Source organism: Rhea americana, unplaced genomic scaffold (assembly GCF_003343005.1).
Source record: "Rhea americana isolate MKP2758 unplaced genomic scaffold, rheAme1 scaffold_0, whole genome shotgun sequence".
Classification (NCBI taxonomy): domain Eukaryota; kingdom Metazoa; phylum Chordata; class Aves; order Rheiformes; family Rheidae; genus Rhea; species Rhea americana.
In genome coordinates, this window is record NW_028185037.1 from 15,591,057 (window position 1) to 15,613,906 (window position 22,850).

At 34.1% G+C, this 22,850-nt stretch overlaps 1 protein-coding gene across 3 annotated transcripts in view; it reads right to left on the reverse strand.

The window, feature by feature from the left end:
* ASAP1 (ArfGAP with SH3 domain, ankyrin repeat and PH domain 1) overlaps positions 1-22,850 on the reverse strand; it is a 59,387-nt gene that overhangs the window by 29,409 nt on the left and 7,128 nt on the right. For all 3 annotated transcript variants that reach the window (XM_085318183.1, XM_085318107.1, XM_085318024.1), the window contains exons 6-16: positions 19,556-19,656; positions 19,091-19,160; positions 16,322-16,409; positions 15,039-15,087; positions 10,413-10,576; positions 8,629-8,762; positions 7,523-7,614; positions 6,545-6,731; positions 4,680-4,765; positions 2,472-2,587; positions 130-197 (exon numbers count right to left, since the gene is read on the reverse strand). In XM_085318183.1, coding sequence (XP_085174309.1) covers positions 130-197; positions 2,472-2,587; positions 4,680-4,765; positions 6,545-6,731; positions 7,523-7,614; positions 8,629-8,762; positions 10,413-10,576; positions 15,039-15,087; positions 16,322-16,409; positions 19,091-19,160; positions 19,556-19,656 — 1,155 coding nt within the window. The remainder of the gene's footprint in view (positions 1-129; positions 198-2,471; positions 2,588-4,679; positions 4,766-6,544; positions 6,732-7,522; positions 7,615-8,628; positions 8,763-10,412; positions 10,577-15,038; positions 15,088-16,321; positions 16,410-19,090; positions 19,161-19,555; positions 19,657-22,850) is intronic.

Genomic DNA, 22,850 nt, shown 5'->3' on the forward strand with positions numbered 1-22,850 from the left:
GCATTAGGGCCTTTAGACCACTCCACAGCCAGTTAAAGGTGATACCAAGTGTGAGATATAGCAGTAAAGGATATTCTACACAGATTATATCTTTTTCAGAAGCTTCATTTCTTTTATTTTCTTCCTTACCAGTTCTTCACACTGGACAGCTTTCATTCTTTTTGCTGTGTCCAGAGCTGTCTCTCCTGCTTGGTTTACTATAAAATTAATAAAAACAGAGTAATTCTTTGAGATGTCTAAAGAATCATTAAGTTTCAGTATTCTTAGCAGAGTAACTTCTAAAAGTGATTAAAAATGTCTATTTACTCTATAGCAGCTGCAGCTCTTAAGATTCCACTCTAAGTGCTCATGCACTTCATGTATCATCAGGCTCTTTCTGAACAGCAGCATCTGTTGAGACAGTCCCCATATCCCTCCTAACCATCCTAGCAGAGAATATAAAGAAACGTAGTCATTTCAGCCTCTGCTCAACTCCTTTGCCAATAAAACTCTTAAACAAATAAGCAGAAAAAGCAAGGAGACAAAGCAAGATAGCTCAGAAGAGAAAACCATTCCAAGATTAAAAAAAAAAAAATCAAATGTTGATCCACCACTTTTTACTCTAAGTGACTGATATAGAACTGTCCAAAGCCTTAATCTGAAGACAGAAGTCCTTTTCTAAGGCAGGAATTATTTACATGCTTGCTAGCTATTTTTTTTTTTTCTGAAGGCTATAAAATCCTTTAGATTTTAAAATAATGCCCAAACAAAAGACAATATCTGAGCCCTCTAGAAGGTCCCCCAACACAACATCTAATACAATYCTTCCTATATATTCAGTATCAAATCTTTAAAAAATTCTCCTTAAAATCTTATGTGGACAAATTCTGGGTAAAGATTACTCTTACAGTATTTCTGCAAATACCATGGAGTTGGACCAGAGTATGCTCTGCTCCATATCCAGGTTGTAAAGCTTTTCTCTGGCTTGACATTGAAAACAGTCAGACTAAGCTGAGGTTCCACAAGCAGCCACATCTGTGTAATACTACATAAAAAACACCARTTGTCAATTCTAGAAAATACAAAACAGCCACCTAGAAAGGCCACTTTCAATATCTATCAAAGAGGGTTTCCTATCTATCAAAGAGGGTAAAGTAATGAAGATCTCTGGAAGAACGTGGGCTCCTTATGGAAAGAAATAACTAAGGATCAGAACTTCTARTATGAGGAGTAACAAATATATTATTTCTTAATTCAAGTTAAAACACAGATTGCTTAGTCTGTAAGTATAAACATGATAGTTCGAGGCCTAAAGAAGATCCTATGTGAAATCTAAAGAAAGAAACAGTGCCCTAGAAAGTTAAGATCAATCACTCYTACAGAATCCACCTAGTAGAGAGTTCAAAAGAAGGGCCAATGGATGTGCCTATCTTGTTCAATTAATTTTTTATTTTATTAAATAGGGGCATATCTGTTAAAAAAAAAAAAGTCATGTCAAATTCTTTGACCTATGATAGTGTTACAACATCCTAGTGTTCTAAGGATGTATGAAAAAGCAAAGGAAAACAATGATTTCCACCACTGAGTTATGAATCTAATCTTATGCAAGTTTATAGACTGGGGAGGCAGAAGATGATGATGGAAAAGAGAAGAAAGGGAAAAGTCCATACTCTTCAGCTTGTACATGACTGTTTAGAAAGCTTCCTTCCCACAGTAACAACTGGGAKAATCTAAATCTTTATACAGATATGCATATGACAGATAGCTCCTGAGCCTGATGAGCTGGAGTCCAAGGGACACATTTCTAACTGCTTTGATGTGGCAGGAAGGCAGAAAGTCTAATTAATTACAGATTACAAAAAAATGTGAGCAAACAGTTTATAGAGATGCCAATTTTAATGAAAGGAGAATGACTGATGCAGATACAGCAAGTGATATAGCTCACACGTAGACAGCAAACAGAAGAAAAGTAGCTGAGAAAGCCAGTCCCTTCCCCTGTCAACTAGAGTGGAGGCTAGGGCATGCTGGGTGAAGCCACAATACCAATTAACATTAATATCAAAGAAAGAATTAACTCTTGTGTACATAAAGCTCACATGCATCTAGAGTGGAAYTAATATGAGCAGTCACTTAAAACATTACAACAATACAAGTATTAGGTGAATTTTACAATTAGGTGAATTTTTACAAAGTCCAGATTAGTTAAAGTGTGTCAGATATCACACACTGCAGAAAACCAGTAAGTATCAGAAGTGTTCCATATTAAAAGACAGTAGTGACAAACATTTTCTAAGAATAAGTTTAATTTCTAAATTGAATGTTTCTTATTGGCTTGTTAGTTGGAAATTCAAATCTTTCTAACACACAGTTTCTAAAACATAGCTTTTATTTTTCCTTAGAAATACACTTAAAACAATAGGATACAATGAGTAACAAAAAATAAAAGAAATTTCAGGAAATCTTTATTTCCCAGTATTAAATAATGAGCTTACCCAGATCAATAGTTGGCTTCCCCCTCAAAAGTAATTTCAAACACTCAGGCTTATTATACATACTGCAGTAGTGTAGAACTGTATTACCCAATGCTGTTTGCTTATCCAGGTTTCCACTAAACACAAAAGAAAGAAAAACAATCAAGAAAAGTATTGTATACTGTGCTATTCATGCCAGATCATTCTAGATCTAGCATCCCTGTGAGCAATAAATATTTATGGTAACACAAATACCATACTGCAAAAATACAAAGTAAGGAGTTAATATATTTCAATTAAACAGTGCGTCTATTACTTCTAAAGACTGTTGGGAATTACAGTTCCAAGTGTATCGCTGGAAATCCTTGAGCAGYGGTTGAAAACGACTGAGCATCTACAGATGTTCATTCAAAAGAATGAACTCAGATTTAGACCTATTCCTTTGTAAGGTCATTGCACTTGACTGGAAAAAGATAAAGATATCTGAAAAAAATAACACAAAAATAAATAAAAATGAAAAATCATTTTTACAMAGGTAGAATCCAAATACGATAAAACCACTGGAAATGCAAAGAATTATGAAGGAGTACTGTGAGGATGCACAAAAGGTGGTCGCAATAAGGAATATAAGGCTACACACTAAGTTAGAAAAAGATGGGCTATGCACAGGAGCTAACAGGACTTTTAAAAACATACTCTCAATTTTCAACTCCTAAAGAAAGACACAAATCAGCAACTTTCAAATCAATATAACACATTTACGTAAATGAAATRCTCAGGAAATGACAGATATTTTTTCCAATCAGTATTACTCATATTGAACACTAAGCATACCTAAAATGCRGAGACCATTTTGTTTTAAATGTACTCTTAAATTCCAGATTGAGACAAAAATAAATAAAAAAATGATGGCTGTCTGAAGAAACTATAGTGTCATAAATAAATTAATTTAAAAAAATCCAATATACCAAATCCTTTAATAATGCTCAAAATCATAACTTGGGCTTCTAAAACATTTTTCAAATGGTTATCTCAAACAGCTTCCAAATATACTAATATTAATTAGTAGCTTAATTCTTATAACATTTAAARTAGTCAGCAGTCCATTTAACAAGAGGAAATAGTGGCAGAATAAAGGTTCAGTGAGTTAAAGGTTACAGAGCAAGTCTGCAGAGCCCTAGAAACAGCATCAGGAACAAGGGTTTCAAGTCTGTGCTGGACCAAATTTCCTCTCTAATACTGCTTACATACCATGCTCCATGAACTATTAGAARGGGGAAGGAAAAAACAAGTATTCACTGACTGCATTTCAAGAGCAGGTRTGATTTCACATACTCAGAGTGAGAGCCAGAGAGGGGGGAACTCCTCAAACCAAAGGCCCTCTCCCTGCTCCAGACGGCTGTGATGAATCTTCTAGGTTTCTCTCTCATTGTTCTGTTAAAAGCTGCAGTCTGATAATGCAAGGGATTGCTGCTGCTTTCTTAGTATACTATAGAAATGGACTGGAATTCATCTCATTTAATGATTACCTATACGGTGACATGTATAAGAAAGTACATAYATTTACAGAGCCATAAAAAACATTTTTATATGGTGACTTATATTAAAAGTAATGCACCATTACATCATTTGATCYTTTTTAAGAAAATATTTTCATCAAGTTTTCCTTCTCCTATGAAGGGAACTGCTGCCTACAAAGATTAGCTCAGCCAGTCAATTAGGTGTTGAAAATTATTATTTTAAAACACCAGGCTCTCAAAARCTTTAATACGCTTTATGAACTATTCAGACATATTTTCCAAAGTCAGCCTAGCTTTTATCCATTATTTTCTGTGAAAGTTTCTTGTTTTCCATTCTGATTTCCTTCCGCTCAGTCTGTCCCTATATTTGCAAGAATTACTGGTCATCTTTACCTCTACTGTTTGCATTAAGTTTCATATTTTCACGAGTTCCAAATAGATGCTCTTTTCTCTTATGCTTTATATAGTTTCTCCTTTCATCCTCTTTTCATAGAACTGCCACTCATGTTTTAATTCTACTTTTTTCCCCTCTCTTCATTCATTAAATAGTCTTTTACTACCTTAAAGTTATTAAATGATGCTCTTTTGAAACACAGCTAAGGAGAATGATTAGAAGATATAAGCAAACTCCATCCAAAGTACACCAAGAATGATTTTGAGTATCTGTATTTGTCATTCACAATAACTTTGACAAATGAGCAATCCATACCAGTTTTGTACAAGGAAGTCAACCAGATGGAGAGAGGTTTGGTCAGCAGTCCGGACTGCTAAATGAAGTGCTGTTTCACCTGGCTCCTAAACACACACAAAAAAAGTTAAGATTTTTGCATCTTACTTCTACAAGGCTTATAATACCAGACCTTCTGCTGGGATGATGTTAGTCAGTCTTTTACAATAAATCTTACTTATTTATTAGGAAATTATGATGAAAACAGCTATTGCCTTTCCGATCTCTAAAGGCACCATGTGCTTTAAAGGTAATACAACCCCTCTTTTTTATGTCACAGCCCTCTCAAAACCAGGTTTCCCTTGTTCTAGCTGGTGGAACAGTCCTGAGGGAGCTTTCAACCATTCTAGTAACTATAGGGAGGTCCTGTCTAGCCAGGAACACACAGTGAGCTTGCAGTACTTGTTGCTTAATAACAATATTGGTGAACACTAAGCATAGCCATTATTCCCTATAAAAATGTTAGTGTGCACATGTACAAATATTCAAATCATAGTATTATATGCATTACATCTTTTAAACTGAATCATGTATTATCTTCCATACAGGTAACAGAGATACTTACATAAAAATATAAAACTTGTGTTAATTCAATTTAGAAATTGTATGACAGAAATTAATTGAAAACCAGGTTCTTTTAYTCCTACTGATCACAAAGGGCATTACAGTACATATAGTTAAGATTACACATCTTTGWAGGAATTGTGACTTTTAATCACCATCAAGAACGTTAAGAACTTATGTGGGAGGAAACTACTATAAATGTCCTAACTAACACTTCAGTTGGAGTTCGTACTTTTCTAGATACCACTGACGAATAGCTGAGAAACTTTAAGGAAGTAATTCTATGGTATGTGCTTCGAGTGACACAAAAATAGAAAGCTTAAATTGTAGCTAAGAGAATTTGTGATGTGTCTCCTTAATATGCATTCCACGATACTTAAAGTGCTTAGATCATGTTAAACTCATACTCTCCACTTGAAACAAAAGTTGTGTTTTGTCCTCTACCAAATTAACTACTTTCACAGAACTTACCAAAAAAGTTCTGAGATCTCTCMATTTCAGCAGGTTACAAGTTTCACAGCTGGGTTCAACATTAACAGCAAAAAAMCACTCCCAACAGAGCGATTACGCAGCATCACATCTTCATAAAACTAAGTTACATTACTCTTGAGCAACATTTCTACGTGGATGGTTGAGGCAGTTATCTCAAACAAATTGGACTGATTTTCAGAGAAATTGCCACTGGCTTCAGCAGAAACTGTAAGCATTTGTAACTTTACAGGGAAAAATTTATTTTCAAGGTTGAGAAAAAGAATCTATTTCTTTAAATGGTTTATCACAAGCTATGAAGGAATTAGATTTACTATTTTTTTACACAGAACGAGCAAAGACTTGTATACTGTATGCCACCTCATGCCATTTCGGTAATGTGTTCCTTCAGTTCCTTAGAGCAGATGTGATATTGTCTACGATATCAGCTGACCCTAGGTTATCAAATTAAGCCCTCTCTCTTTAGGTCCATTTTTTCCAAAACAAAAGTACTGCAGAGCAGGTGTTTGTCACTATAGTTACACCTAGAACGGCACATCATCATACTATAGCACCTTCACGCTCCTTCGGAATAATCACTGGCAACAGACACAATCTTCATGTTCCCTCCCTACAAGGATGTCACATTAGGGAAAGACGGACAGACAGACAGACAGACAGACAGAAAAACCCACACACCATTTTCATCTTATTCTTGTTCTTCCACCACCTAAGGCAGTAATCCCTTGTACTGGACATTTTACAAATACGTATTACTTACAATGCTCTTGGGTTTGTTTACCCGATGCGCTTACCTGTCCAGGCTCTAACAGTGGCTCCATTAGCTCTACTCCCTCTGCATAGACTTGAATTAGTGCAAGTAAATCCCTGGATTTGACAGCCTCAAGTAATTCATTCAGTTTAGCTGCTGCGGACGCACAAGTCTTCCTAGAGAACTTGTGATCTACGTATTTAGCAGTGATAAATTCTTTACGTGCAGTCCTGGGAGGTGTGAGAATAGAACTTGGTTTAGAAGTCCTTTGCAAAATGGGTCAGTGATTTAAGTTTAAATTACTTTGCCTAAAACAGGAACTCAGAAGTGAAGACCAAGACTATCAGATAAAGATTCTTTTATCTATTACTACAATGCATGTTTTTCTTCCTCAAAATAAGATACATGCTTAATTGTACCTTGTCTTCTCATTRTACGAGAAAGTTACCTTTACTTTGGAGGCTACAATTAAAGAAAACAACCCAAAGCCTGAAATATGATTTTTCATGGGAACATATCCGTATGTTAAAAACATGCTAAARCATGAAAAAGGAAGAAACACTGAAGCAGGTACAGAACAGCAGAAAAAAATTAAACTGTTTGCTGACAAAACCACATCTGTTATGTGGTCTGTTCATCTTCTGTACAAAAGAAGGAAAGAAAATTTATCATCCTCTCAAGACAGTTCTGAAATTAGTGTTATTTGCTCTAACACTGTTTATCACTTGAGGCTGTGCCACAAGACTGGAAAACATTCAATATTCTATAGCACAATCTACACAAACCCAGACTTAGGGTATTTGAAAATCAACCTTCTACATTGAGAAGCTGAGGTAGTAAAGTGTGACTACACAGCAAAAGACTAAAATCTAAGAAACTCAACAGCTGGAGTAAAAAACTCCATTTTTCTTCTCCAGTCTTAATCCTCCTCTAGCTTGACTATAACTTAAGATTTTTAACATCCACATATGCATTCTACAGAAAAATTTAATATTAAAAAATTTACAGATTCAGAACTTACATATCACTTGATGGACTGGGTTTAGGTGAAGGACTAGGCAAATTCCCTTCCATAATATCATTAAAACTATTATTTCCTACGTTCTTGGCCAGCTGGGAAAAAAAGAAAAAAAGTTATACGGGTTTTTTTGACTGGACATAATGCACATTTTCCACACTACTAATAAAATAYAGAATACAAAGAATTGCAAAATAAAAGCATAATATTACATCTAAATGTAAAACAGTTAGAAACTTATTTTAAAATGTAAGTCCTATCATCCTAGCACTTGTTATAAAATAAGCTTAACTGTCAAGCTAATTATTTGTWTTACAAAATAATCTGCTTCATATATAAAAACAGAATGATGAACTAGCAGCACAAACATTGAAACAGCATTAGAAATTACTTCAGTAAAAAAAGTTCCGACATATTGGACTTTCTTGCTTAGTAAAATTTGATTTAAATGAACAGTAAGTTTAGGAGCAATTTGAGATTTCCAAAAAGTTACTAGCGGTAATGTTAAATCTCTATATAACCTAGAATCACTTTCTATCTTCCTTCTGTTTTCCTTTATAAAGCTTCTCTAATAAGTCTCCATTCATCAGTCATGTACAGTTGATGAAATAAACCTCATAACTTTATAAATAAATAAATAAACAAACACCTACCCACCACACACTTCCATCCAATTCCTTTCTTAAGATAAACATTACAGGGTTTCGTTTGTCAAATTAGAAGATGTATCCAATTTTTTTTTCTGTCAAAATCAATTTTTTTTTTCTTTTTTTTTTTCTTAAACCACATGAGATTTTAGACTGCCTTGATTTGGAATYAGGATCAGCTAAAGAGAATTAACATTCTGATTGCCCAGTCACAATGTAAGTAAATATTCAATTTGTAAAACCTCAGAGAATGAACATGAAAAGTGATAAATTGACAAAAGCATCAGTAACGCATAATAAGAASAACCCTCCTATAGAATATTTATAAAAATATGAACAAGATATTCTGTAAAATCATTATCTTGAAAARCAAGTTACCGTAAATTCTAAACGTTAATGTTTCTTATATACAGGTCAGCAGTTGACCAAAAAGAAAAGAAGAAGAAGAAAAAAAAAGCTTACCAAGAGTTCCGACGTTCCTAGTTTGTCTAATTCCAAAGACTGGATTCGAGAAATATGGACACCCATTTCTCTATGAATTCCAGAACACTCTATGCAGGTTAAAATGCCCAAATTAGTTGATAGCCACGTTGGATCTGTAAAGTTGAAAACCAAAATATTTAATGAAAGTYCAAGTAGAAATTTTCTATAGCAGTAAGAAATCATTACATTCTGAAATGACTCCTCATTTAAGATTTTAACAAATAGAAGTGAACTATGAACATCTAATACTTTTCTCCAAATTACAGTGTGAATTTAACCAAACACCACTGCCAATGGAATTTAGTTTTTCAGACTGGGGACAGCCAAAAAGGCACTGCATTTAGACTTCTACATCCACACTGAACCACTCGATTTGAACAGTTTAGGATTTGTTTCTTGTAGAAAGAAGGCAGGCTTTTGTTTCCATTTTTAAAAGGAATATATCTACTAAATTCCACTGTTGGCAACCTCTGAACTTTTAATCCTCACTTTTTAAATTTTCTTGATAAAAGAAGAAATATTATTTATATATTTGCATTATATATAGATAGATAGATAGCTGTGGTGTGTGTGTGTGTGTGTGTGTGTGTGTGTGTGTGTGTGTATAAAGATTAAACATACTATTTTCCTGTGTGTAATACAGTTAATACATTACAGGGAACTTAAGGAAATCTGGAACTAGTACAACAATAAAGATTTACACCATCATGGAGATCTGCATGTAATATTAGAATAGGTCTTACATTAGGGATGCTAAATAAGCAAGATCAGTCTTTTGAAGAAATAAAACCTCTAGATAGATCTTACACACATACATGTCTTCAAATTATTGTCTTCCTTGATCTTAGACTGGTAAAGCATTAAATCAACAGTATAAAGCAGCAAGCCGAGGTTGGGAGTGAGAAACTTAAAACTTCACTGTAAATTAAAGGATGAATGAGAACTGTATTCCAAAGTTTCCGCAGATTTACATGATAAGGTAACTCAATGAACCAACTGAAGGATTTGACATAATGCTTTTGCAGTGTTCAACTCTGTATTTTTACTTAATTTTTTTTTTAATTTGGATCAGTTCTATGTCAGTAAACATCTTCTGAAGATACACATCATCTACTCAGATCCCAGCAAATACCACCTTCTTGAAGAGCCTGTTTAGATTTGGAAGTTGTAACAGCTATCAACTACCATACAAATTCAGWATTCTACAACAATTTAACTGTTCTCAAGCTCTAAGTGACATATAACTGACCTGTAACCGTATTTCTGAAGATATAATCTGATAGGACTCCAGCTCTGGGTCTCCACTTCTTTGCACAAGACTACTTATTCCAACGATATCAACGATTTTGATACCGCAATTCTAGTAGTCTCGTGCAAGATAAGACCTCAGAGTAAGATCCTGGCCAGGTCAAATTTTCCACAATCATTGTCTAAGCATTACTCACTTCTACTTAGTAGCATGCACAGGATCAGTGATGCCAAGCAACTTCCATTCAAGTGCAACAAGCATCTAGAGACAGTGCAACAAGAACAGTTCAAACTCCAGAGGGGCTTGAACTGCTGGAAGTAAGCACAGACAACACACAAAAATATTTTAGTGAATTAAATGAAACTAATGTATGAAAGTCAATATTTGCTCTTTTAAAAATAGGTTGAAGACTGATCAATATATCACTTAGAAAATTAGTTTGCACTCTACAAACACTTTAAAGAAATTATTTTGCTCACAACAAGAAGTTGATGACATTAACAAACTGAGATACCTGGTGAGCCACAATCACAACAGACTTCATTCCCGGGTAATCTCTGTATGTCATCAATAATGGCTTTTGTCAGATCCTCTAAACTGTTTTCCCCTGTGCTCTGCTCTCCGCGGAATGCCATATTTAATGCTTCTTCTTTGCTGTTAGTCAATACTGATATCCATCTAGCACAAGATAAAGATCTCAATGAAGAYTTGCATTTGCAAATACAGGTGAATCTATGAACTGCAGAAAGCTTGACAGGAACAAAATATAATGGAATATAGGGAAGAATTATAGGAGAGACTGAGTGGAGAATAGGTGGGAGACCAAAAGGGAAGAAGTGAGAATGAGAAAAGACAAAAAAGAAAAAAGAAATCTTAATGCTAAAATTGTTCACCAAAGGTATATTAAAGTCAAAGCAGTAGAGTTCTCCGGTTCCGTGAAGGAGCACAAGCTGGGAAAGAAAAAAGGTCTTATTTAGCACCTGTAAATTTAGCTGCCTAAAAAGCAGGTATCTAAGACTTTCCTACAGTCTATCCTGCTACTAAAGGCAGAAGTTATAATCACTGCTTTCTCCATTGCCTGCCCCTCTTCACTGAGAGCACAGCAAGCACCTTCTTAATAGAGTGTTATAGCCAAATTAATGAAAACGGCTGGGACAGCAAACAGGAYGAGGAGTTTGAAAAGAGATGATGATAGGAATGATATTGTCAAGGGGACAGTTTAAGAGCAAMTGTTAACTGCAACAAATCAAGACTCCTCAATGCTGTTTTGAGTAATAACTCCTCCTACATGCCCCAAGTCACCCAACCAGTTTTTAGTGACACAAGAATGTTTGAAATTTATTAAAAATAAATCTCTCACTGGCTGCTGCATGAAATATGGAAACAGAGAGGGCAAACTGACCCTACTGAGGATATGCACATTTACAAAAGGACCAGATGTAGTGTTATCCAATTTATGAAAAGTGCAAGTTAAAAAACAGTTCTCTCAACTACAGAGCTTTTAGATGTGATTACATTTACAGTAACTGTATTTTAGACATAAATAAATAAATAAATAAATAAATAAATGTGGTAAAATGGCTATGGCTAGCTGAACATATTAAGAATATAGCTTCAGTTGTATTTAGTCCTTCAATGAAATAATAAAGCAAATATATTTGCCAGTGTAATCCTTTAAAGTTTATATCTAAGTAAACTTGTAATGCAGGGTCAGAGCCTGATCTACTGCACTTATGTGCACTTTATATACTTCACGTCTGCGCACTTTATGTTCTATAATTCAYATACTTGCACATTTTAATCTTCTATGGGCTGAGAATAACCTTGGGATTGTACTTAGAAGATTATTTTTGCAAAAAGAAAAAAGATTACTAAAAGCAACTGTAAAATAAAATGGAGAAATTGAAATATTTGGAAAAAATCTTTTACATACTGAAAACAATGAAGTGTTATGTAATGCACATATATCTATATACATACATRCATAAGCACAAATATATTCACAGCACCTGTTATAAGATAAGTATATGAACATACAGTAGATGGCGTTCTTCTGCAATTTTGCTGATGAAATCCAGGGATATTAAAAAACAAGAGGTGGCAGTGTCTTTCKCTACTGTTTGTTATAGTAGTGTTGTTAAATATCCAGAATGAAATAATCATTAGAGACTGACAAAAATTATTCTGACATCTATCGATAWTTTTTTTTCATGGTTACACTTTGATTAGTTAGAATGAAACTCAAGTATGCTATAACAATTAAAAAAAGATTAGATGTAAATAAAATAAACATGACACGACTAAACCAACTTTTAGTTTATAGAGATTTCTACTTTAAGAGTTACTGAATTGTAAGAACATATTTTGATTTCATTTCTTCGGCTAAAAGGAATTCCCCATCTCGGACTGCCGATCATTGGAGTTATCAGCGGAACAGTCAGAGCAAAAGGTATCACYGTGTCCGCTCTTCCTAGACATCATCAGCAAGGCCAATTTAACCCGGATGCACAAACAGACACATTCTTAATGACTAACACTATTTGGGCAAAAAGTCCCAGTAGGTCTTCCTGGCACGCTGTGCACTTAGAAATAAAAATTCAAATTAGTAAGTATGGAACATTAACTCAATGTCAACAGYGAATAAAAACTGTCTTATAGCTGCTGATGTTTCTCTTTTTATTATTATCCTAAAAATAACTAGTATAGATATTTGCTTTATTTCAAAATGCCACCAAATCAAGCTACCAGGTAGGAAGCATCGCATCACTTTGCAATGGTTCCTTCAAATAATTCTAAAATTACTCAAGTCTCACAGAACAGGTTTCAATTACATCTAATACAGAAAAATAGGTTGTTCAATCTTATACTACTTCATTTAGCTTTATTTAACCTGTGTTTTCTTAAAGAATTTGATATATTCTTGAGCTTTAAAATAGGCATCCAGAAAACGGTAAAAGATCATGTCCACAATATATCTGGTCCTATCAACAGCTTCAAAAAAATACAAAGTATCTACAACTTTGTGTGTTAAAGAAATCTTATATTTTAGGGATCCAAAGGTATTTATATATATATATATATATATATATACACACACACACACACACACACACACACACACACACACTTTCTTCCCCTTATTGTACTTTATCTACTAGAGAAATTAATAACCTATTGAGGATTTTAACTGAGAGTCAATCAGCAATTCAGGATCAATAGAGTGCTCACTAGGTAAGAGTCAAGAAATGACCTGGACTAAGGGAATGTTTCAGGGAGAAAGTAGTGATAGACCTATAACCAAATATGAGCTACTTTTTAAAATCTCTCTGTTAGTAGTTTGAGGKGAGGTTTTTTAGACTTTATTTATTAAAATATTGGAATCAGTTCAGAATGATCACTAGGGAAAGGAAGTAAGGTAAGTTAAGACTAGAATAAAAAAAGAATGTTGTTTTGCTTTATTTTCCACTTAGACAGGAGGCTAGAAGGGAAATGATTTGAAAATGTATTTATGCATTTATTTCTCAAGTGGTGCACCAACAAGACAGAATAGAGACAGCATGAAGACTGGGGTGAGTAAAAAGCAAAACACAAAGTTGTTAAGTGCAAAAAGAGGAGGAAATGCCTACATACATACATGAAAATTGGAACCAGAGGAGGACAGCTAACTGAGGAGTTACTGAATGGTCTTAAATTCTTATTCTGGTAATCAAAGGATAACATTTGCATGACACATTATATAATAAAACCATGAAAGGCCTATTCAGTGGCTGCATAAGAAATACAAAACATTTATGTTGTAGGTTTTCCCATAAACATTAATAGGCAATTCARTTCATATTTTTCACTTCAACTGTGTAAAGATATTGTACAAGTTTTGCTTTAAAAGTTTGTCTATCYATCTCAACAGTACATAGAATTATTTGGGTCACTTGTAAGTCATCTYCTAAACAGAACACTTGACTGGATAGTGCTATAGTAGGTCGTTGTTGTTGGCTCACAGTGCCAATGTAGGCAAAAATATACTTAGTTTGAATTGGTTTGTCAGCATATACTCCAACATTAGAACATAATCAATGTCTGTTTTGCTAAATGAAACTTTTAGAGCTTACAACGCCATTAAAAATATTCCAGTACGCATMATTTTCTCTGCTACTGAACTTTAAAATGATAAACCATACTTCAGTGGGAAACAAAACGAGAACTATATATCTAGYGGAAAACAAAACCAGTCTGGAATTTCAATAGTCCATCACAAGATGTAGTTCACTGACATACTCTCCTGCCCTTCATTTATGTATTAAGACAAAGAAAATATACTTCACCTTTTAAATTAAGAAATACTGTAAAAAATATTTTATGGCAGATAATGTATCTGGTATATAATTCATCAAATGCATCACTGAATAGAAATCACAGTACTATTTTCTTCTTGGCCATGAAACTTTCTAAAATAACTAAGTTGCAGAGTGAATGTAAAAGGCACAACCAGCAAGTCAGCTTTGCACTCTTAAGAGKCAACATAACGTGGTGGAAGACTCTGCAAGGAACTAGCAGGACACACAGCTCACCAGCCTTCTCATTTCATCTGTGCCTCCAAATGATGTGGCATTTGCTTTACGTTCCTTCCAAGCAATTGGAAGGCCCTGMACACATCCCCTAAACCTTAAAAATACACACAGGGCACCACAGTTTTCTGTTAAGATACAGACAAAAAAGAAAAGAAAAAAAGCGGAGCAGCTCTGAAAAATGCGGTGGCYGGCAAGGCTCGGGCATGCTGCACTTCTCACTAGCGACTTTATTCCTAGATTTGTCAGCTGATCAGCAGTAGCCTGCGCAACCCACTGTTACGATGTGAGCAATAACAATATTCAAGAGAAAAGCCGGCAAGGGGATCTCAGGGCGAGGTAACGAAGAGATTGCAGGGGGTTGTTTCTTTACTTATTTTAGAAGGTTTTCAAACAATCTTGTAGCCATGTGTCTTTGCGACACAAGACAATTTACATTTATACATTCACAACAGCAGAAGCAGCACATAGTACATAGTACTTTTTCATTAGTTGAAAAAACTATTTCCAGTGAAATTTATGATTTTGCATGTCTCTATTAGCAAAATAATCTTTAAGAATATAAACATTCTTACGCTACGTATTCTTGTTCATCTTCTGCCTGAAAGTGGTATGTTCTGTTATCTGAAATAAATAAATACATCRTTATGTTTGGCACATGACAAATTTTAAAGCATCAAAATACTTGTTATGAAAACCTATTTGGCAACTAAAGACACTAGAAGCAATTAACCAACCTACAATGTTAACTTACAAAAAATTGTTTTCAATAAGCTATTAAGTATTAAGAAGGACAGAGAAAGATGACATTTTGATTTAAACTATATGTACGTATTTCGAAATACTATGCTTAGAAATACAAAGAAAAACAAGCAACAATATTTTATGAACCAAATTTCGCCTCTTTAGAGGGAATCCCTGATGACAAACCTGCAGATAAGGGCAAAATAAGTTTGCCCCTATCACACACACTTCCTTTTGTCCAGGATAAAAAGGAGTGCCCCCCCCCCAAAAAAAAAAAAAAAAAAAAAAAAAAAAAAAAAAACCCCCCCCAAAAAAAAAAAAAAAAAAAAAAAAAAAAAACTAAAAAAAAAAGTGAGACATGAACCGGGTATTAGCTCTTACATTCAAGGGGTTCATAGGCCATGCTTCTAAAAACAGAATCTTAGAAGTGTTTGTGGTTTAATAGTTTACATGTGAAGTCTGAAAACAATAAATTGATTCAGCCATCTTAGAAGCTAAAGTCAGACTAGATGCAATTGCCTGCTACAGAAGAACAAAGAGACGAGATGCGCAATTACAGCAGCTTAAATGCTGAGAAGACAGAAGTCACTACCTACTTCAGACAAACAGAAGATTATCTAAAAAAATAGGAAAATGGATAAAAAGGGAAACTGGGTTCTCCTTGCTCCCCCCCCCTCCAACCGCACACCCCAGAGGAGAGCTCAATAAGCAGAGCAGACAATGACAAAAAAATAAGAGGAGGTCAAAAGTGTTTTCCATTTCCTGGTGTATATTGTCGAATGATTTGCACAACATGCATAAACATCTCACCGAACCACACCACATTTCATAGCTTGCCACAAATTAACAGTGCTAATGTCACAAATACACTCCCCTTCCCAGCACCCCAGCCAAAAAAATACCGAAGTTCTACACACATTTCTGATCTGAATACTCAGATGAGAGTACTCAGGAGAGTAAACATTATCACATGCATCTGGATAGAGATCTGAATTTTTAAGTCTTATTTTCACTGAAAATATCTTAAGTATCKGGCAACTGCTTGGCTTCAAAACTTTCTCTTTTTTTTGGAAATCCCACATAATGCAAGATGGTACTATAAGTTGCTACATACGTGATATTAGATCAAAAGACTTCTTGTCTTCAGCATTTGGCTTCACTTGGCAGGTCAGTAAATTCAGTTTAGCTGGTTGCCTATTGGACTAAAAAATAAATTTATTTTACTTTAAAAATTTCTTGTTATAGSATTGCTTTTCCTTTCTAGGGTGTGTGCATGTGTGATACTAATTTAAAATATCAGTATGCACATACGTACACACTCAAAACACTTTAATACGACSTTTTATCCCAATGGACAGATTTAAAACAAAATTAGAAACTTCACAGCAGCTCGCCCTGACTACTTCATAGGGACTAAGAGAATAAACCTTCATTTAAAATATGCTAATACTTAATTTTCTTACTGTATTTCACAAACAGCAGTAAAACTATTGATTTTTTTTTGTTACAGCATGCTCATATTCTGATTTTCTTCTCATTTTAAATAATCGAAGATATAATCCTAAAAATTCAAAAGGGAAAAGATACTACCAGTACCAATTTAAAAAAAATACCCCGAAAAAACAATTTGTTTTATTAATACTTTCGTCATCTTTTTAATTTCTAGTATACGGCTTGGAGTTAGAAAGTACTCAGATAAATAGTAACAGTAACTTTTGTCTGAGAAACATTATTAACATGATTGAGATCTGTCATTTTAAATCCTTTTCTGAATGCTTGTACCTAAGCAAGCTGCATGCAAGCCTGTAATTTACTATTTTATGGTATGTCAAACATTATATACTTTTTGCAGAAAATAAACACGGTAGCAAAGACCGGCAGAGGAAAGCAAGCAAAATTTCAGACAATTAGAGATGCAGCAGGAGAAAAAACAAGAAAGGACAACCAGTAAAGCAGCAGCAATAACTGAGGATAGAACATTGCTTTTTATCTTACTTTTTTAATTGTTTGGCATGTATTATGCTTGTAATGCATTAMTGTGTTTTAGAGGGGCACAAATCCTACCAACATGCAGCACAACACACTTAGGAGCTGGAGCTCTGAAGTTTAGAGTAAATATAACCACCAAAATTCTCTGCTATAATTGGGTTACTTAAGCCATAATAACTAAATACGTATTTCGGGTGTACACAGGTTTAATGAAAAACTGTATAGATACCAGATAAAAGTCAACAYGGCTGGCAGATGTTAACTGGACACAAGACACGCCACTTAACAGTAACTACTTCTGAACTGAGATTTTAAAAATGTTCACATTAAAAATTATAATCCAAATATAAAAATACCGTAAAACAAACATACTAAATCTAGAAATTTACTTCTCTCCTKGTCAAAGGTTTGGCAGGACAAACTAATTTTTAAATGCTCCAGGTGCAACAGTTCTGTGAAGGAGTAAATATATGACTGCCTTATCAGTTTTTGAAGTTTTGTCTCTCTTCTAGACTACCATCATCTGAATTTAATTCTCTAGCAGGTAAAAATGAGATGATGGACATAACTTGCTGCAAAATATAACCTTTCTGTTAATAAATCAAGAGGCAAAATATACTAAAACCACAATGATATTTCTAATTGATTATGAATTGGGAGCAGCTCACTGGAAAAAAAAACATTAGAAGCAATTAATCAATCTTCCTTTATAATAGTTTAGAACAATTTGTAAAAGTCAGCTTTCATGAGATGCATTAAAAAGGAAAAAAATCTTGTGCCTTGCAGACTTTTGGTATCTTAGCATTTTCAACAATTCCAGGTATTTATACTTGTCTGCAGTTACAAATAATAAGGCWTCTTTTCCCCTCTCCCCCAAAACAGGGGAAAAACATGCATGGAGGTCATTTTGGGAAAAATCTACAGGTTAGAAAACTTAGAGAAAGGTCTCAGAACAAATGCACCAGGTAAATGTTTCTACAGGGATATATATCCATCTCTATTTTTCAGCTTGCTTCATCAGCTAAAAAAAATGCTGGAACAAAWTAAGGGGAAGAAAGAGGAAGTCTATCAGTCCCTGGACTCTACATGTGTTACTGCAGAAACATGAAACAAGAAATCATCTGTTGAATCTATCTAGCAATTTAGATGAGCTAAATTTAGAAAGAAAAGAATTCAATCTTAACTAATTAAAGTAGGTCAAGCAAAAGACATGTCTGAGTTTGCTACAGAGTACTTGGAGTGAGCGGAGATCCGATTTAGTAATACACTGGAACTAGATTTACTCTTAAGAAAATAACACGCCTGAAGCCGTAAGACACAAACAATTATTGAAAATATCTTCAAAGATCAGAAATGTAATCAAGTATGTAGATTAGATATGATATGGTAAAAAGAAAAAAAATTAAATTAAATTAAGAACAGCTTGCGTACTGCCCAGTCATTACTTTGAAGTTACTACCCTGACAACACAGATTCCTTTGACTGCATTAACTAGCTCTACCTTGGCCATAAAAGGTATCTATAGCATCTTGCTCTGATGCAGACAGCTATACTTTTGACACCTATTTTATTCAGATGAATCACATCCGGTATCTCAGAGGTATGGTAAGAATATGCATACTGCTCATAAGAGAGAGTCTATCTAACCTGAACTCTGTCCTTCATACCGGTCAGTAGCAGACAACTATGAAAAAAAAAAAAAAATCAAGAAGAGAGCAAAAAAATAGCAGTATTTCCTTAAGTCAGTCTCTTAGTTTCTGGCAATCTACAGAATTTCAACAGTTTGAAGTAGAAGTGGCACCTTTTTTTGCAGTAACAGATGAACATGATAGAATCACTTGGAAAGGATAATGTTAGTTTATCTTTTTAATGAAAAGATACAAATATAGCTTACCGTTGCATGTGATATGGTAAGAATTCCGTTTTTAACTGTGCATTTTCTTCTTTGCCAAACTTTCCTTAAACTACAAATGAACAACAACAAAATCAGTAACAAGAAAGAACTTCAAAACATACTTTTAATCCCACTAACATTTTGAGTAGATTATGTTTGAGAAAGGAAGAGATGCAGGCAAACTTTTATGAAGTAGAAGCAACTTGGAGTTTTATGACAGTCTTTTTTAAACAAGGGYTTGCTGTCTACTCTTAATATTTACTATGGCTATTAAGATTAATTGGCTTCCTATGTGGGATCAGATTCCAATTTTGAAATTCTGGGTACTTAAGACATATRCATTAGGAGAACGTGCTTTAAGCACACAGAATAGATAACAATAAAAAAATATTTTTATAAATTTTAATGATTTAAAATAAACACTGCAATAGTTATCATTTTATATTATCCACTCCAAAAACATACCCATCACTCTTCTTTAAAAGATAACCTTTCTTCTCACTGCCATATTCTTTATTCCCCTGAAGCTGATGCATGCTATATCCTCCTTGCCTGCTCTGTGAATCCTACAAAAGAGAAAATGCCATTAATGCTTTTTCCTGTGCATAGTTTTCCTAACCTTTAAATCAAATTTACTTCAGGTTTTGGGCAAAAGCTAACATATTGTTCATTAAAAAATAGAAATTCTAATGTGTATTTTACATCTATATGAGAGCTTACTCTTATATTACCTGATCTTGAACCAACTGCATGTTCAAGATGTAACCAATTCATTATGAGCTGAGTATACTATGGGTACCAATCTGTATCTCAAAGTAATGATTTGTTTTTTAAATACATTTTAGTATTACATAATTGAAGAAAAAGGCTCATCTCAAATTGCAAAAAGAAAATGAATGTAAGATCCATATACATATATATATATTTTATAAATACACACACACACACACACACACACTAGTGCCAATAATCACATTTGCTTGTAATCCAATTAAAAAGATTTATATAGTTGAGTTTTAGTGGATGAAGTCAAAAGAAATAAGTTTTGGCCTGATCTAATGAAAGAGTTAAGTGAAATCAATCTATTAACATGTTACAAGCACATCAAAGAAAAACCCAGAAGTTCATTAAAACATTGACTTACTCTCCTAGACTTCGATCACGAAAGGCAAAAGCAATAAAAGAGAGAAAGCAAAGAATTTTAAAAAAGAATTATTATTTTATTTAAAAAAACATGTTCCTTGAGGATACATTTTGTAGCCTCCATATTTAATAAAACAACTGGTTGCCCCTCTCCCCAACGGCACCACTAGAAAGAAGGCATCAATTCTTTATTTAGGCACACTGGGGCTTTTGCTCACCAAGTAGCGAAACTGCACAACAAAATTCTGCRCAACCTTACACTTCAGAAATTTCTTTCAGTAATTTTACATATACGACCTTGGYTTCATAAAAACAGCTAAGAATACCGCAAGATGAAATRTATTTTTTWAAAAAATATGCTTTGAATGAGAAAAAGTTATAACAAATAATACATATTGAAGATTACACCCTCCTATTTTATTTTGGGTTCTTATAAACATTTTTCATTCTGGAGCAGATCTGTTGTGTGAGTCTACATAAAGGTGTTTTGGTTAAACTGGTATTCGGGGTTAGAAGCAGCATTAAGATTGCTATGTGTAGTGTGCTGTCAGCAAGGAGTCCTTAAAYTATCCCAACGAGCAGCTAATGTGTTATAAATTTCAAATTGCCTTTGCAATTAGGGCCCTATTGGTATCATCCCAAAAAAAGAACATAATGAGATATAATTCCTGTTCCACATAAAACCTATTAAGATGGAACAATTTAGAGAAATAAATTGCAATAGAAAGAATTAGTAAATAAAACAGATATGAAACATAATTCTAAAGATTTGCTATATTAAAAAGTAAAGCTGTCGGTTACATTTTTTTTACAGTAAGATATAAAAGCAAGCAATAGATGTCTATATTAAATGATGCCAAATATGCACAGCAATGCTATTTTAGATTTCATCATAGTTACAGTAGAATTTCTGCCACAAATCACTTCAGTAAGAATTATCAAACTAAGAGGGGTGCTCAGGTTACTTCTCTTCAGATTTAGGTTTGATAAACAGCACTTTAACATACAAAATAAATATTTTAAACAATTAAAATTATACTACTATTCCATTAAACAAAAATTCACAAAGCTTTAAAGCACAGTAATTGTATGAAGTCAGATAATTCTTACACAAAATTAGAGAAAATACAGTAACTTGATACCAACAGAGTTAAGCAGGAACAGGAAGAAACACCGTGCGTAGCAGAGCCACCATAAACCGCACTTCCCAGAGCAAAACTACAGTTCCAGCACTTCTGCGCAACTTCAGATTCAAAGACTGTCAAGGCAAGTTTTTCCAGGAATGGGTAATTGCAAAGATTACAGCAATACTTTTCACTGGTACAAGGACAGCTATTTTAAGTAACTATAACACTGAACACCTTGACCATAAGAAAAGGTAAAACGAGAGGTTGCAATACGGGACCGTGGAAGCGTAGAGAATGAAGTTAAGCTGGTTTAGTGCATCAGTAGTATGAAACATTCTCAAATGGGGAGAAAGTGCTTTTTACTGAAAGAATGCATAGGTGCTGAAGAGTACTTTTTCATTCATAATCCTTTTTATACAGAAAGATCCCATATGCTTTAATGGGTTTAATAGTCATGCAGCAATCCCTTCTGTCATCTTTGTGATGAAAAGTCATTCTGATATGGGTAAGACGCATYATTTATCTAATAGTGCCAGAGAGATTAAAGTTGGCAAAATTTACAACAATTTATCAGGAATTACTGGTTTTGATTTCCTTCTTTTTCACAAAAGGTCACAGGAACCTTGCACACAACCAGGCTCTCAATTCTATTATTTCATACTACTTACCTATAAAAGGCAAAGTGGTTTTTGATAAGAGTACTTCAGAATCCTTAAAAATCCATCAGAGAAAACCTCATTCTCTTCACAATTTTCAGTACTCCGATTAATGCATAAACTTTGCTATAGTGAGATTATATTTCAGCAATGCGAGGAGTGTGTGTGGGGGGGGGGAAAATATGTTCTGAGATCACAAATAACCAGCCCATCTGTCRCTGTAGTAAAGCCCAGTTTTAAATATTTGAAGATTCAGATACACACAGTGAACTGACAGTTGAAACTCAGGCCATCCATCTTCCAAGTTTCAGCGTCACTGAGCTAATGAATAATGAACGCTGACATGCYTTTTTGGGGGATTAAAACACTGAACACCTTACCTAACTAGCAGAAACGCTGCTTTATCAGGCTCCTCAATACCTGTGAGTATCATCGTGCTATCATCGTGATTTTAATGCAGAGGAACTACACAAAGTCTTACTTTTTACAGTACCTTTTACATTGATTTTGAAAAAGTCATGTGATTAAATAGCTACTTTCTCCAAAATAGTGGATTCTTTCATTACAGATCTCTCCTCTGAGTTGCCTGAATATCTGTCAGAGTATTTCTCCTTTTCCTTCAAAGGTACCATTTCATTTCTCTTCTCAAGCCAAATACCTTATTTTTATATTTATTATGTATAAAAAAATACACAAATTATTCTTCAAGAGTCCTAGAATTTGCCTATATCATAACTAAAATCATAAAAGCTGCACAATTTTGCTGATTCCTATGAAGCCACTTCTATTATAACATGCATCTAATTCCAGTAGAATTTGACTTTTTTTWWAAAA